Source organism: Beta vulgaris, chromosome 1 (assembly GCF_026745355.1).
Source record: "Beta vulgaris subsp. vulgaris cultivar EL10 chromosome 1, EL10.2, whole genome shotgun sequence".
NCBI classification, from domain to species: Eukaryota; Viridiplantae; Streptophyta; class Magnoliopsida; order Caryophyllales; family Amaranthaceae; genus Beta; species Beta vulgaris.
In genome coordinates, this window is record NC_079202.1 from 58,815,916 (window position 1) to 58,833,313 (window position 17,398).

The following is a 17,398-nucleotide window of genomic DNA, read 5'->3' on the forward strand; positions in this document are numbered from 1 at the left end:
GCTATCAAAATATCTTATAAGATACGCTGTTTTCGCGCCATCATCACATCTTACTTACAATTACATTACAAACAACCTTTCAAACAACTCACATCAAGATCAACTAATCATCATTATACAATCACTTATTGCAAGTAAAAATAAAATCTTATATCTCTTTTTACTCTCGAATATTCAATAACCAGTCTATTAACTATCATCCCGCCATTACACCTAGACCTCTCCCCCTCTCCCCCCCACCTCCCAATTAATGACTTACTCTCATGAAATGATGAAATCCTTCCCAACAAAGTCTCTCAAATCTCAACCATCCTATGTTACATCCTTGGAGTAATCTTAGGATAGATAGGTATAGTAGTTAATTGTAAAGAGTAGTAAAAACATACCCATAAAAGTCGTTAACAAAGGGGACACCACATCACCCCACCCTCCATCCCCTCTCCGCTGACTCCACTTTCTCTCTCCTCCCATCCCATTTCTTTCTCCTGCCCAAAACACAAAAGGGCTCCTTTTCTTTTTTCCCTCCTACTGAACACACACACACACATGTGTTATATTCTTCCCAAAAAAAAATTTATAGACATATTACTCTTTTATATTTCTTCACTTTAGGTAATATTTCTCATTGCAGTTTTTTGTGCCCTGTGTTTTTTGGTATTGAAACCTCTCCATCTCAAGCTTTGGGAACTTTTTGTTCAAGGATTCAATTGGGCGAATTTGCTCTCTTTTTCTCCTTCGCTTGACCTTTCAGGTATGTTTTGATCTTTTGTCGTTAGTTTTTTGTTGTTGGTTTTTGTTTTTGTTTTTGTTTTGTTCTGTATTTTACTTAAGAACCCAAAAACCCTAGTTTATGAATTGTTGTTCTTTTGTTTGCATTGGCATTATACAGGAAAAGGGTTGTGTAATTTGAAGCATTAGAATAGTTTTTTTTAGCACTGGAGATTTGGGTTGTGTTATACGAATTCCGGGTTTTTGCTAAAAAGCCTAATTTTTCATGATTGAATGTTGTTGGAGAATACAAAGTTAGCTGAATTATGAGACTGAATTATTGGGTTATGAAGATAAGAATGCCCCAGTTTGATTTGAATTGAAGGGTTGATTGCATGTTTTGTTCTGATCCGAGTGTTTGGTTAGGGTTAGAAAGGAAGGGTCTTGGTTTGGGAAATTAGGGCTGGTAAGGGAGAATATGGAGGGTGAGGACAAAAGGGTTGGCCTCAAAAAGAGGTCTAAAGGGGTTGAGATTAATGTGGATTCAGATGATGACGAGCCAATCGGGTCGTTGTTCAAGTTGAAAAGCAAGAGAAACCCTAAGAAGGTTAAGTCTGGATCGGATGGTGAGAAGGTTAAGGAGGTAGGGGTTAAGGGGGAGATAGTTGAGGTTATAAATGTGGATTTAGGGGGAATGGAGGATACCTTAGCAAGCTTTAGGAAGAAGTTGAAGGTTCCCAAGAAAGATAGTGGTCTCGGGAACTTAGTGAAGAGGGACTTTGTATCAAAACTGGCTGAATTGTCAGATGAATGTCTTAATGGGTCACACAAAAATGAGGGTCTGGTAACTAAGTTGGTCCAGAATGCAGAGGATGAAGTTGGTGATGTGGCTTCAGATTCGGATATTAGTCAAAACTCAGAAGAGAAGCAAAATGAAAGAATTAAGAGGTCCAAGTCTGCTTTAGTTAAAAAGACTCCTAGAGTATTTGTTGAAGCATATGATGTTGAGATGTTAGATGGTAACTCATCGGATCACCAGGTCAAGAGATGGGAAGGAATGTTTAGTTCTGGAAACAAACATAAGAAGAAGGATACGAGGCCCAAGTCTTCTTCAGCTGCAAGGAGTCAAAAGGCTTTTATTGCAACAGATGATAGTGAGGTACCAGATGATTATGAATTAGGTGATAACGTAGAGGGGAAGGAAGGTCCATCTACTAGCACTTCACATGACATTTTGACAGATTCTCTCTCTTCATTTTTAAGGAAGGCACAGTCTGGTGTACGCAAGAAAATGCGTGCTGGATCCGGTTCAAAGTCTAGAAAAGGAGTGGAGCCTGTAGAGGAAGATCAATCTCCAAGCTCGGATGGTATTCTTCTAGATTCTCAATCTACACTTGAAAGAAATTCTCTTTTGGATGCAAAGTTTAGAAGTAATAATCAGAAAGAAATTTGTGTGTCTGGTAGTGGTCAACTCAGCCCTATTGCTCCCCACTGTGAAACAGCTATCGACCAGGGTTTGGATGATCCATTTGGTGAAGGGTCTGGCAATGTACCAATCAAGGATCATGTAAATACTGATGGCATGATTATAGATACTAGTACTTCAGTTGGTGATGATAGATACGGTGACACTTGCAAACCTGTGTTCGACCATTCATTTCCAGTTTCCCAGTTACTTGCTTGTTCCGCAAAGAAAAGAACAGAACTAAATAATGGTGAATCTTGTGAGAAGGCTGAAATGAACCAGGAGCAGCCCCTGATTGTTTTATCAGATAAAGTATGTGAAAAAGATACAATAAAGTTTCCTGTTGCAAAAGCTTATAAGCATTTTACTTCTGGTTCTCAAGATGCTCAACTCCAGAATGGAGTTGGGATTTGTGCACCCTTAAATGGTAGCAGCATTGCAGATGATATTCACTGTTCTACCTCTGAATCAGACTTTGTGGAAGAATTATGTGAACCGAGTAAGCGCGAATCTACTGATAGATGTGATGAAGACTTTATTCAGCATGGTATGAACACTTTAAGAGTTGATTCATTGAGTGCTGATCAGCATTATGGAGGTGATGCTCCCATGGAAGCTGATATCAATGAAGGAGCCAATGGAATGTCCTCTCCGCCCATCACACTCGGGGAGAATGGCCCTTATCAAGATGTAGGATGCTTTCCTGAGTCAAACAACCAGTGTAATTCTGTGCCGAATGACCGTGCTGTCCGTAGAGCTAAAAAGCGCAAAGATGGGGACATGGCTTATGAGGGTGATGTTGATTGGGATGTTGTGATGCATGAGCAAAGTTCTCTTGACTCTTATAATCCTGTAAATAGGGACCAGGGTGCTCAGTCAAAAGACAGATTTGACTCCTCTTCAAATGTGGATCCTGATTTTGAGGTTGGCGGAGCTGCTGCTGTGTCAGTTGGTCTAAATGCCCGTGCAGCTGGTCTTTTAGAAGAGATTAAATTCAAGGAGGGTTTTAAACGCAAAGGTGGTTTGCAAGAATATTTGGAATGCAGGTTAGTACTTTGTTTGGAACTAGATCATTGTTGGTTTACTAGTTGATTTTCAGGATATTGTTAGAATCAAAGAAGTTCATTTTTTCATATGCTCATTATAGGGATCATGTTCTATGAAGTGCTGCATCCTGGTCACTGAATCGTTGAGAATTTGAGAAGTTTGATTTTTTTTCTAAATCTAAAATGCTATTTCTTCCATGTGTCTGAAACCATTTTCGCTTTAGGATGTAGAACTAGACATCATGGTCCTCCTGATTCATATATATTGTTTTAAAGGCACACTTTTAAAAATTAATAATTTATGGAGACTAGTTTCTGGAAAAACATTGCTGTAATGTTTAATACTGAATCTTAGTCTTTTCAAAGTACTTGATTTCCTTGTATTTTTGGGAGAAATGTCTGCATGTCTCATGTACCTGCTTCGTTAAGTTTTTGTCTTCATTAGAATATCTGGCTTGATGAAATGCAGAAACAAGATTTTAAGTCTTTGGAACAAGGATGTCACTCGTGTTCTACCTCTTACTGATTGTGGCGTTGCTGCAACTCCAGCTGATGATGAACCTGCTCGTGCTTCCTTGATGAGGGATATCTACTTATTTCTTGACCAAAGTGTGAGTAGCTTTACTGGTTCATGAACTTTATCTTTATTTTTCTGTTATCATCATTTTCTTTTGTTTTTTCTTGTGATTTTATACACCTTGTGTCATTTCATGAATACTTCGAACAGGGGTATATTAATGCTGGAATTGCTGTTAACAAAGAGAAGGCAGAAGCCAGTGCTAGAGGGAACTATAAACTGCTAGGAGAAAAGAAGTTTGAGGGGTGTAGTGGTGCTTCTGTTGCTGACTCAGCAGATGGAGTTTCCTTTATCCTTGGTCAGGTCAAAAGCCTTGATGCACTCCCGAAAGCAGAAGATATTGCTGCTTTAATTGATGAAATTCCTCGAGAAGAAGCTGTGAAAGATGGTGCTGAAAGAGTACTTGACCCATCTCCTGATAAGCAGCTTGATGAACGCCAAGGTGTAGGGGAACTTAATGGGCAAGATGCTGATGTGAAAATATCTAGAGAAGTTGTAGAATTGGACCTCTCTACTACTCATATACTTGGGAAGAGTCTTGATGATGCTGCATGTCCTCATCTGTCAATGACGCATAATGCATGTGACTTTGAAAGTCAGAAAAGGATCATAATAGTGGGAGCTGGCCCTGCAGGTTTAACTGCAGCACGCCATTTGCAAAGGCAAGGTTTTTCCGTCACCGTGCTTGAGGCGAGGAGTAGGATAGGTGGTCGGGTTTATACAGATCGCTCATCACTTTCAGTTCCCGTGGATCTTGGGGCAAGCATTATTACAGGGGTTGAGGCTGATGTGGCTAGTGAAAGGCGACCGGATCCTTCATCCTTGATTTGTGCTCAGCTGGGTCTTGAGTTGACAATACTCAATAGTGATTGTCCACTTTATGATATCGTTACTGGTCAAAAGGTCCCTCCTGATGTTGATGAAGCTTTAGAAGCAGAGTTCAATAGTCTTCTTGATGATATGGTTTTTGTTGTTGCACAAAAAGGGGAAAATGCTACAAGAATGTCTCTTGAAGATGGTTTAGAGTATGGCCTTAAAAGACGGAATAAAGTCCTCTCTAGAACAGGCAGTGGAAAATGTGAATTATTGCAACCGTTGACCGGCACTCTCAACAACAAAAAGGGTTCTGAGGGCTTCCATCTTGCAGAATATAGTGATGGTAGGGATGAAACACTCAGCCCCCTGGAGAGGCGAGTTATGGATTGGCATTTTGCTCACTTGGAGTATGGCTGTGCAGCATTGCTGAAGGAAGTATCTCTTCCTCATTGGAACCAGGATGATGTTTATGGAGGATTTGGAGGCGCTCATTGTATGATTAAAGGAGGTTATGGTGCTGTTGTGGATTCTATAGCTCAAGGACTTTCCATCCATTTGAATGAGGTGGTGGCTGACATTTCTTATGATGTAATGGGCTCATTAGGAGCTGATAATTGCTCATCCAAGGTAAAAGTATCCACACATAGTGGCAATGATTTTTACGGAGATGCTGTTTTGATCACTGTGCCACTCGGGTGCTTAAAGGCGGAATCTATCAAGTTCTCTCCACCATTACCACACTGGAAACATTCAGCCATCCAGCGACTGGGTTTTGGTGTTCTCAATAAAGTAGTCCTGGAATTCCCCGAAGTTTTTTGGGATGATACTGTGGATTACTTTGGAGCTACAGCTGAGCATTCTGACCTAAGAGGTCGCTGCTTTATGTTCTGGAACATCAAGAAAACAGTTGGAGCTCCTGTTCTCATAGCATTGGTAGTTGGTAAAGCAGCTAAAGATGGACAAGGTCTAATCCCCTCTGATCATGTAAATCATGCTTTGAGGGTTCTACGCAAACTTTTTGGAGACAATGCTGTTCCTGATCCAGTCGCATCAGTAGTGACGGACTGGGGAAGAGATCCTTTTAGTTATGGTGCATACTCCTATGTTGCTGTTGGAGCTTCTGGGGAGGACTATGACATAATAGGTAGACCAGTTGAGAACTGCTTGTTTTTTGCTGGTGAAGCTACCTGCAAAGAGCATCCAGACACAGTAGGTGGTGCAATGATGAGTGGGCTACGAGAGGCAGTTCGTATTATTGACATATTGACCACTGGTAATGATTACACAGCAGAAGCAGAAGCTATTGAAGCTGCACAGAGACAATCAAACAGCCAGAGGAATGAAGTTAAGGACATTGCAAGAAGGCTTGAAGCAATTGATCTCTCCCAAATCCGCTATAAGAGTCCATCAGATAGATCCCAGTTTTTTATTAGAGAAAGTTTACTACAGGATATGTTCTTTGGTGCTAAAACGTCAGCTGGACGATTGCGTCTGGCTAAAGAGTTAGTAGGTCTTCCTGTTGAATCTCTGAAGTCTGTTGCTGGGACGAAAGAAGGGCTCAGTGTACTCAACTCGTGGATATTGGTGAGATTCTTACTTGCCAATTCTTATCCTTTGGTTGAAAGATAAGACACTGCATTTGCAATTTTTGTTCCATTGTATGATTTGAAGTTGCTTTTACATATTGCCAGGATTCCATGGGAAAGAATGGAACTCAGCTCTTGCGTCTCTGTGTCCGTTTACTTGTTCTGGTCTCCAGAAACTTGGTAGCTGTCCGGCTGTCAGGTATATGCAAGTTAATTGAATTTCCTTTACTAATGGGATGGTAAAGGACAATGTTCTTTGGAACTTATCTTGTCATTATTATGTTATCTGTATTTATGGAATTGAAATATTGTCTATGCTTACATTTCCTTTGCATTATAGATCAATTTGAACTATTGTTGAGCTCATATACTATTTTTTCTTTTCTATAGTGGTGCACTTGAGGGTAAGAATGAACTTAGTGAACTTTGCTTTGGTTCTTGCAAGAATGAGGTTTCCATGCATTAGTATAGCAGGATGATTTATGTGTTTCCCATATAAGAAGCAATCAGTTTCAGTGGATTTCTTATTTTTAAACATTATGGATATTCTGTAGGTATTGGAAAAACTGTCAAAGAGAAAGTTTGTGTTCATACTAGCCGTGACATACGCAGCATAGCAAGCCAGTTGGTTAACATGTGGATTGAGGTTTTCCGCAAGGAGAAGGCTACTAATGGTGGCTTGAAGTTATTGAGACACATGTCAAGTGCAGATTCTTCAAAAGTGAAAGGGAAAGATCCAGGTTCCAGAAGACCTCCTATACATGTACAGCATTGTGCAGTTGGAAATAAGGTTAATTCAAGCTCAAAGAAGCTGGCTGTAAAGCACGTGAAGGCGGAAACTTTAATTGGCTCAAAAACAGACGGTCGATCATCAGCATCACAAGTTTCGAATGCTGCACCGGATAGTAAGTTAGAAGTGGCTGAGAACATACCATTGTCTGAAGAAGAGCAGGCTGCTCTTGCTGCTGCAGAGGCTGCCCGTGCTGCTGCTGCCGCTGCTGCTCAGGTTTGATACCTTGTTTCCCCATAATATATGTTTTGAATACACATTAAGGTAAACCTTACCTACAGAGAGAGAGAGATAAGAGAGAGGAGAGAGAGAGAGAGAGAGAGAAGAGAGAGAGAGAGAGAGAGAGAGAGAGAGAGAGAGAGAGAGAGAGAGAGAGAGAGAAGGAGAAGCGAAGTAGATGATGAGAAAATTGAGCAGGAAGCTTTAAAGTTTTCTGTAATATATATGATTACGTTGGAAGATATCCCCTTGTTTAATTGCTAGATATATATGACAGGAATCGGTACAAAGGACGTGTCCTTTAACTTATGGTCATCACCTTATGATCCTTTAGTGATTGAGAAGAAATAGGCATTAAGTGTAATGCTTTCTTCATTAATGCTAAATTGCTTTGTTAGATGCAAGCCAGAACCTTAGGATTAGTATATAAATCAAGTACAATATACAAAAGTTAGATCTTAAATTATTGATTCTTATATTGTCATCACTTGTTTATATGCTCTGTATTTGTCCTTTGACAATCTTCACTTGTCTTTGGACGGGGTAAAGTTGGGTATGCTACTGTTAATGGGAAGCTGGGAGATGGCATGTAATCACACAAAGCTAATCACTTCTGGCATTTTTTCTTGAGGATCTGCTTGTTTTTCCTTAAACATCTACGAATTACCTTTGTTGCTTTTTGCTAGGCCTATGCATCATGCGAAGCTAGGATGAACACAATGCAACTACCGAAGGTACCATCTTTCCAGAAGTTTGCCAGGCGAGAGCAATATTCACAAATGGATGAGTCTGAGCGAAGAAGGTGGTCTGGTGGTGTTTTGGGAAGGCAAGACTGTTTATCAGAAATAGACTCTAGAAACTGTAGAGTTAGAGATTGGTCTGTTGACTTCTCTGCTACATGTGCCAATCTTGACAATACAAGAATTTCTACTGATAACCTTTCACAGCGAAGCCATTCAAATGATATGGCTTGTCAATTGAACATGGGAGAGCATTCTGGTGAAAGTGCAGCTGGTGACAGCACTGCGTTTACTAAAGCTTGGGTTGATTCTTCTGGTAGTGATGGGATAAAGGATTACCATGCCATTGAGAGATGGCAGTGCCAAGCTGCAGCTGCTGAGTATGAATTTCAATCTTCTATACATATTGGGGATGAGGAAGATTCTAGCACAATGTCAAGACCCCTCACAGGGAAGCCCGAGGGGCCAGTGAACGACAGTGCTGTTTCACAGTTGACAGTAAACAAGGAGTTGGCTGTTAACCAACACAAAGGAACTGAGCATATTAAGCAAGGTGTTGTGGATTATGTAGCCTCACTGCTAATGCCTCTATACAAAGCGAGGAAGATAGATAAAGATGGTTATAAGTCGATCATGAAAAAGAGTGCAACTAAGGTTCGTTACATATTGCCATTGACAACCCTTAAATAGTTCTTCAGCTATTATCTTGCCCTTCCAAAATGGAAAAAGGGGGTCATGGATTCCCCATGAATGTTTCAATTGTCACTATTATACATTGACATCAATATTGCTGACATGCCAGGTCATGGAGCAGACAACAGATGCAGAGAAAGCGATGGCTGTTTGCGAGTTTCTTGATTATAAGCGCAAGAACAAGGTGAGACTTAATTTTCTGTCAGTTGGCTGTTTCTTCCTTTGAGCGTAATTTTTGAATTTTTAGTGAGAGCATATTGGCAAAAGGACACCTTTTTTCCCCTTTAGATTCTCTCAATTGTGGCATATACCCATACTATTCATCCTGACTGACATTCGCATAGTATGCTTAATATTCACAATGTTGTCTAATTTTGTTTAGTTATTGACAATATAAGGAATAACAATACTATGTAAATTTGGGTCTTGTATACGAATATATGATTATTGTCTTAATTTATTTTGCTTGATGAATTTCAGATTCGCGCTTTTGTTGACAAGTTGATTGAAAGACACATGTCAATGAAGCCTGTATTGAAGCCTTGATGACGTGCAGTATTAAGCTATACATACAAGCCATCATAGCACTTGCTGTGACTGCGATGCTGGACAGTGGACTTCAGAGACCGTGGTTGGCGATATTTTGATATTCGCCGCAGACAAGCTGCTCATAGTGTTCCGTCAATGTAAAGGGAACAGATAGGAGAATTTCTGAATGTTGAACCTGCGTGGATTCACTCAGCTTTTCTGGGATATCTGAAGTTGTTCAGAGGAATATGCGGAGATATTGCCTAAACTTTGTTTAGGCCTCTGCTGATGATGCGAAGCAAGTCTTGATATATCATTCTTATTTGCCAAAGGGATCGGTTCATTTTGAAGAAAACATGGTTTTGAATGCATTCTTTCTTCTGCATCGAATTGTACTCAGGGTGAAAAAGAACGCCCAATATTTTTTTTCGTTTTCTGCACAGGGATTATCCATAGATGAAAAGCTCAGTTTTGTCTTCTTAACATTGTACAGATTAGGATTGCTTCAATTAGAATACAACATCTTTTCTTCTCTCTGGGAAGGTCTTTAAATATTTTTCTATTTGCTTGGAGCACAAGTTTTGTGCCGGCTTTGGCAAACAAAAGCCTTACCTAATTGCTCCCCTGAATACTCTGATATGACCATCTTATGGATGAGCTTTTTAAGGATATGCATCGATGCCTGTGGAGGTAACTTGTGGCTGGTTATATCATGCATCACAAATACTCTGGATTTGCATAGTATTTGTGGCAAAAGTGAGGCATTTTAGGCACATTCTCTGAACTTATGAGAAGAGGAGTTAGGTCATAAGTGCTGTTTTCTACATCATTGCAGGTTAAAAGATATGTTCTTTCTAACCAGTTGAAAGACCGATGACAGTTCTTTTAAGCCTGGTTTTATCTTTGTTTTTTTCTAGTGAGTGATGATGTCTTTGTTACTATTATACAATTTCTTTTAGTAGTCTTTGTTACTATTCTACTAATTTCTCTTAGAAGTCTTTGTTACTATTACACTAATTACTTTTCCATGCTCCTTTTTCAGAAACACCCCATTGAAGGCATCTTCTGCAAAGGGTGGATTCTTTTTATGTGCATGGTAAACAAGCTCGTAGCCTTAATCTACAGTCTGCTCGAATGGACTGCTACACTAGGTAAGTGAAAATTTTAAAGTACAACTATCTAAAAAGATAGTAGTATGATTCTGTTAGTTCTTGGATTTGTGTGCTTAGGTGAGAAGTACCAGGGTACGATAAAATAGGTATTGTATTTAGTACCATCAGGAAAGGTTTCAATTAACTCAAGACATCCTAAAATAGTATGTGACTATTTTATTCTGGTCGGAGAGAATATGATTCAAGTATTGAACCTAATCAATGAAATATGGATGTGCAATTTTTTCATTAAACTGCTTCAGCTTCATTTAAAGAAGAATTGCACTTGTGGTTTACAGGAAACGAAATACATATGATTGTTTTTTTTTTGCTGATAATATGAGATCATGCCAATGAAGTTCTTATTTATTTGAGTTTTAAACGAGTATTTGAATGAAGGCAATTGACTAGATGTAGACATGCGATTCTTTCTTTTACAGAAAAGGGTAAATTGCACTATGTAAGCGAAAATATAGTTCAAATTGACGAGATGTTAATATGTACAACATGAGCAGATCAGCAGACTGTAAAGCAGTAGAACATATGTGTCACCGTTCTGTATTCTTGACCAAGTTGTGGACTTCTAATGGCTGAAACCTGAAAGTAGTTTACGATTTGACACATATGTTACCTAAGGGGCTGTTTCAAGTTCCAGAGTAACTCTCTTATTATACAATTTTCATTAATTTAGTTATGTATATAATACTTCAATGTTATGGACTTATGGTATTGTCTTCTTCATGCAGGTTTGGCTATGTGTTCGTTTGAGAGCAAATGATGTGTAAAGTGGCACCAGTGCTCATGCTATACATCCCTTACCTGTTCCAAATTTTGAGATGAAACACTCACTCTGTATCTCATTGAATTTTGTGGTATTCAATGTAAATGTTATATTTAAGAAAAGATATCGAGTAAGACGGCCTAGCCCAACCAAGCCTAATTTCAAATATCCATGAAAAGGCAGGTAGAGATCGTTCCAAGATTTCTCCATGGCTCCACTTCCGGTCTATGTGTCCTCTGTCTACTTCAATCCGTGTCCGCTGTCTGCTTCAATCTGTGAAATTGAAACATACTAGAGGAAAAGAGAGAAAGCATTGACGAGGGCTGAGAGGATTTCAAGAATCCACAATCTATCACAAGAAAGTTTTCATATGATTCTCCTCCTAGACCACAATGTATTATGATTTCTGTTCCGCAATTTGTAAACAAAATCAACAAAGTTGAGCAAAGCATGTTGCAAATTTGTCAGTGATTACAATAGCAAGTTTCTCTGACAAGCTTTGCTCCAAGTCTGTTTTTATTGTGGACTTGTGGTGCTCAGAATCTGCACCTCATGACGGTGTTTTCTAATGTTTGCTGCCATTGTTGTCTTTTGATGGTGGTGGCGTTTGATGGTAGTTGTGGTGTAGGTGAAGGACAGAGTAACAGTTCATACCAGCTCGTAGCTATGCGGGATAATGTAGCCAAGAGCATTAACTTTTCGAGTTTGCAAATGGAGCTCAAAAACCATATCATCTACCCAAGAGCGTTAACTTTTCGAGTTTGCTAATGGAGCCCCACAACCATATCATATGGCAACTGAGTTTGTGACTTTGGGGGTGATTGGTATGCATTTGATGACAGAAAACTTGGGAAGGTTGGGGTAGATGTGAGGTGTCTGAGGAGAAGACGCTGATGTACACTTTTGCTCGAATGTCCAAGAAACTGCTTAAAAATTGTCTCCACTAAGATCCAACCATATCAACTGAGTTGTGTATCTCAACAAGCAATGAAGTGTGTGCTGGTTTTGTTTTCGATAACTGGATTTCAATGAACAAAGCCACTGAATTGTTGAAAAAGTATACTCCCATATCCGGTATGGGAAAAGTTTTCCCATACCAGATACTTGATATGATTAGATGTAGCCAGATATGATTTAATAGCTAATTGATATGATAAAATATTGTTAGGATATGATATAAGATTTCAACTAACAAGCCCCAAAAAGAAAAAATAAGAAAAACAAAAAAATTATAATTTTTTAATATTACTTTTGCCATCAAAATTACATAAATGCCATGGTATTGGCACATACCCGGTATGAGAATATCATTGCTCCTGAATTGTTAGCTTGGGTTAATTTATTTATCGTTTTGCACTTTATATCTTTTTTTCTCTTTTGTAACATAAAAAAAATAAAACATCAGGAGTCCCTCCTTTTGAAAGGTATCCGTGTTCCTAATATAATATCTCTGTATTTTTAAGTTGTACAATTTGCTTTTTCACATTTGTCAAGATGCTTTTTGAACATTGATATCTCTTGTTGGGTGTATTTTTTTTTTTTTTATTAGGAAATTAAGTTAGCCCAAGGGCTAACCCCTACAAGGCTACTATCCTGTAGGAAACACCAACACATTGGCTGGTAAGGCATGCATAGCATGCTAAGGAAATACCCCAACATAATGCTGAGAGTAAGGATCGGACCCCTGACCTTAGGGGCCAAGGGGGAGCGCTCTACCCACTTGAGCTAATTCCTATCCTTTTGTTGGGTGTATGAAAATTAAAAAAATTTGATATTTGAAATTTTCGTATTGAAATGAATTTAACAAGACTTTATTTGACTATGTTTTTTCTTTTATAATGGTGTGAAATAGATTAACAAAGTCAGTTGATGAGTAATGTAAAAAAATAAATGGTGTAACTAAAAGAATATAGAAGTAGTATAAGATAGGGGGTAAATTATAGTGCAAGCTATATTCATTACGCAAGTGATTGTACAAGGAGCTTTGGTGTGTAAAAATTATTAGTTGTGAATAAATAGTTAATAGGAAAAATTGACAATAGAGGTCTGAACTTTGGGTGATAATTTTTAAAAGGTCTGAACTATTGATTAACTTGTGTAGGTCCAACTTTAGGGGGTCTTAACTTTTAGCGGGCCTTACTGACTTAAAACTGGCTTAATAGGTCATCACTTGTAAAACTTGGGTCACATCAGAAGGGTTAATTGAGGGAGGAATGTAGGAATTAGGTGAGATTTTTTAAAAAAACTTCAGTTTTAAGTCGTTGAGGCCCGCTAAAAGTTAAAACCCCCTAAAGTTGGGACCTACACAGGTTAATCAATAGTTCAGACCTTTTAAAAATTATCACCCAAAGTTTAGACCTCTATTGTCAATTTTTCCTAGTTAATAAGGTAATGTTGAAAGCACAATGTTATATGCCTTAATAAGATGGATACTTTTTGATATATTGGAGGTGAAAATAAGTAAGCCAACAATAAAATTAAAAAATTAATGGAGTAATAACATTTGGAAAGGGTTCCTTAAGTTGTTATCACAACCTCGAAGAGAGGGTTTTGAAACGAAAAAAATATATTGGAGGTGAAAATAAGTAAGCCAACAATAAAATTAAAAAATTAATGGAGTAATAACATTTGGAAAGGGTTCCTTAAGTTGTTATCACAACCTCGAAGAGAGGGTTTTGAAACGAAAAAAATACGGTTTTTTCACCAGGTACTCTTGAGGTTTTACGAAATGCACCAGGTACTCTTGAGGTTTTACGAAATGCACCAGGTACTCTCGTTGTTCTGGAAATGCACTAGATACCTTTGTCATTTACATAAAATGCACCAAATACTCTTAATGACTAACAATGTTAAATTTTCATTAGCTTTATTTACCATTTTGCCATTATTAACCCTAACCGCAAAACCTTAATCCTAACCCTAACCTTTAAATCCCTAACCCCTTAACCCTAACTCTAATACCTAAACACTAATCCTAACCCCCTAACCCTCCCCCACCCTGCCAGCAGCCCACCATCCCGCAACACCCCACCCCCGTCGACCTTCCTGCAGCTCCCCCCCACCCTCGTTGAATCCCCCCACCCACCCTCCCTCACCCCTGTCGAATCCCCCCATTAGCAATACTCATAACCCAGTTCACCAATTTGGATATTAGAGATATCTATGAATCTCGGAAAATGGGTGGGTAGAGGTGTAATCCGAGGCCATGAAAATGGGAAGAAAAAATTGATTTTTTTTGGAGGTTTTTTTCTTCGATCTTGATGGCCTATGAATTAAGATTGTTGGGTAATTCAAGATTAGGGGTTTGGGGAGGGGAGAGAAAAAGAATTGAATGTTTATAGAGGCCTCTAGGAGTGGAGAGAAAGAGCGGAATCGGGGGACGGGAATTCGACAGGGGTGGGAGAGGGGGGGAATTCGACAGGGGTGGGGGAGAGCTGCGGGAGGGTCGATGGTGGGCTACGGGGGTTGAGAGAGGGGGCTGCTAGGGTGGTGGGGGTCGGAAAATCGACGGGGAGGGGGGATGCGGGGGGTGGTGGCTGCTGCGGGGGTGGGGGAGGGGGAGGGGGAGGGGAGGTGGATGGGTGGTGAGGTTGGAGTTTGAAGTTAGGGGGTTAAGGTTAGGTTAGGGTTTGAAGTTAGGGGGCTAGTATTAGGGTGGTTTAGAAGTTAGTGTTTAGTTAGTTAATTAGGGTTTAATTAGGATTAAAGGGTTAATTAACTCTAAAAGCTAACGAAAACTTAATACTGTTAGTCATTAAGGGTATTTGGTGTATTTTATGCAAATGACAAGGGCATCCGGTGCATTTCCGAAACAATGAGGGTACCTGATGCATTCCGTGAAACCTCAGGAATACCTGATGAAAAATTGAAAAAAAATATGTTCAACCTCTTATTAATGATCTTATCAAAAGTTTATTTAAAATAAAATAACCTTTTACTTATATTTGCACAATAATAATAATTGTAGTAGCTATAAATTATATATGGTTTATATTAATCGTGCAAAATAATAAGGGAACTACAAACGACGACATATTATGAAAATAGGTTGCTTCTAGGTGGCTTATAGGCTAACAAGATGGAATGTTCCAATATCTTGCGATAAGATGTGGTATGAACTAGTCTAGCTCTTTGTTCCTAATCTTTATCTATATACTAAAACACATTCCTATATAAGGTGTCATATGTGAAGCTCTTTCTAAGGGAATTATACTCCATGTTATCTATATAAGTTTAAAAGATTTAGAAATTGCATAGTATAAGGTTTGATCTCGTGATATCAAGTTTATATAGTAAAGGCATAACCAGTAGACCAAGTGATATTAAGTAGAGAACGTATTGTGTCGGACTCGTCCGACCATAATCTTGGTCGGACGACTTTCAGGTGGTTCCAATTTTTTTTCAGGTAGTCTTCATTTTTTTTTCAGGTGGTTCCAATTTTTTTTCAGGTAGTCTTCATTTTGTTTTCAGTTAGTCTTCTTTGTTTTTCAGTGGGTTTTTGTGCTTCAGTTAGACTTACTTGGGTTTCAGTTGGTCTTTATTCTTTTTCAGGTAGTCTACATTTTTCTTCAGGTAGTCTTCATTTTGTTTCAGTTAGTCCATTATTTCTTTCAGTTGGCCCATTATTTCTTTCAGTTGGTCCAACTGAAAGAAAAGAAAGTCCAACTGAAAGAAAAGAAAGTCCAACTGAAAGAAAAGAAAGTCCAACTGAAAGAAAACAAAGTCCAACTGAAAGAAAACAAAGTCTAACTGAAAGAAAACAAAGTCTAACTGAAAGAAAAGAAAGTCCAACTGAAAAGAAAACAAAACACTAACCTCTACTTTCTCTCACTTTCTCCTTCTTCTTCATTATTAAACAACCCTCATTCCCTTTGGATCATAGTCACCATGCCATCAAAAGGATACTTCCACATACTATAATATGCTTAAATACATTACAAACTCTTGTAAAAATAGCAAAAGATGGAGTGAGGATTCATCGGAATTATGGTAATTCAATGAAGATTTTGCCAGAGAATGCCGCTACTGATAGATCCCGCCCAGATCAAGAGCGGTCTCTTAAAGAAAGAAAAGAGCGCTCTTGCTTCACCTTATGGAATATGGCATGTGAGAATAATTCGAAGTCCGCCTTTACCGTCAGTAATTTCTCTGCTATCAAGCGAGAGTCTCAGAGCTTCTTGGTTGAACTTCCATGGCGATTTCACCGACTCCATTGAAGGTGAGTTTACAGTTACAGCACCAGTAACAGAAAAAGGAGGAGTTTATGGTACTGGTGATCGAATCTCCGGTTGTAGCTTCGGCTTCTCGAATTCCATCGATATCGTTCTCATATGTGAAAGTATTGGGCTCAGCCCGTCTGACAGTAAGTATTGGGTCAGACGGTCTGACCCAATACTTTCACTATTAAGTATTATTATTGTAAAGTATAATATTAAGGAAAATTTGCCAAAAAAAACCTTTTAAAAGTTCAGTTTTTTCCGCAAAAAAAACCTTATAAAGTATTCTTTGCGAAAACAAACCAAAAAGTAATTTTTTTTTGCAGGATGAAACCTAATCTCAATTTTCGGTGTTGACCATGGACTTTCCGTTGTTGACACTATTATTTTTCTTCTTTCTCCACAATCACCACCTAGCCACCACTACCAACACCTGCCGTCAACCCCTACTTCACCCCTACCACCTACATCCTACCCCACCCCCACCAATAACCCCCAACCCCTCCATCCACCCCCTTAGACGGCAACCCCACACACCCTACGCGACTGCCTCTGTAATTGTTCAACCTTGGTTGGGTGGGAGGGGAGCTGCGGGGAAAGGGTGTTGCGGAGGGGGGTTCTGAGTGGCGTAGCGGGGGGGGGGGATGGACGAAGGGAGAGGAGAGGGGGGTGATGGAGGGAAGAAGGGAGAGGAGAGAAGGTAGGGACGAAGGGGTTGGAGGGTAAGATGTGGGGCTGCCGTCTGACGGGGTGGAGGGAGGGGTTGGGGGTTGTTGATGGGGGTGGGGTGGGCTGTAGGTGATGGGGGTCGGGCCGGGGTGGGGGTGAGGTGGGGGCCGGGTGGGGGTGAAGTGGGGGCTGCAGGGGTGGGTGGGGGGGGCTGGTGGCAGGTATTGGTAGTGGTGCTAGGTGGTGATTATGGAGGAAGAAGGGAAATAGAAGTGGTTAACACCGAAAAGTGAGATTAAGTTTTATCTTGCAAAAATAATTTATTTTTTGGTTTGTTTTCACAAAGAATGCTTTATTAAGGTTTTTTTTTGCAAAAAACTGAACTTTTAAAAGGTTTTTTTTGATAAATTTTC

General features: G+C 39.4%; 1 protein-coding gene across 1 annotated transcript; it reads left to right on the forward strand.

Moving 5' to 3' along the window:
• The first annotated feature begins 402 nt into the window (after positions 1-402).
• LOC104887753 (lysine-specific histone demethylase 1 homolog 3) lies at positions 403-9,704 on the forward strand. Its single transcript, XM_019248211.3, has 9 exons — positions 403-751; positions 890-3,219; positions 3,689-3,830; positions 3,947-6,196; positions 6,304-6,397; positions 6,753-7,204; positions 7,894-8,601; positions 8,750-8,824; positions 9,121-9,704. The coding sequence occupies exons 2-9, from the start codon at positions 1,187-1,189 to the stop codon at positions 9,184-9,186; spliced, it is 5,820 nt and encodes a 1,939-aa protein (XP_019103756.2). The 5' UTR covers positions 403-751; positions 890-1,186; the 3' UTR covers positions 9,187-9,704.
• Positions 9,705-17,398: the final 7,694 nt, after the last annotated feature.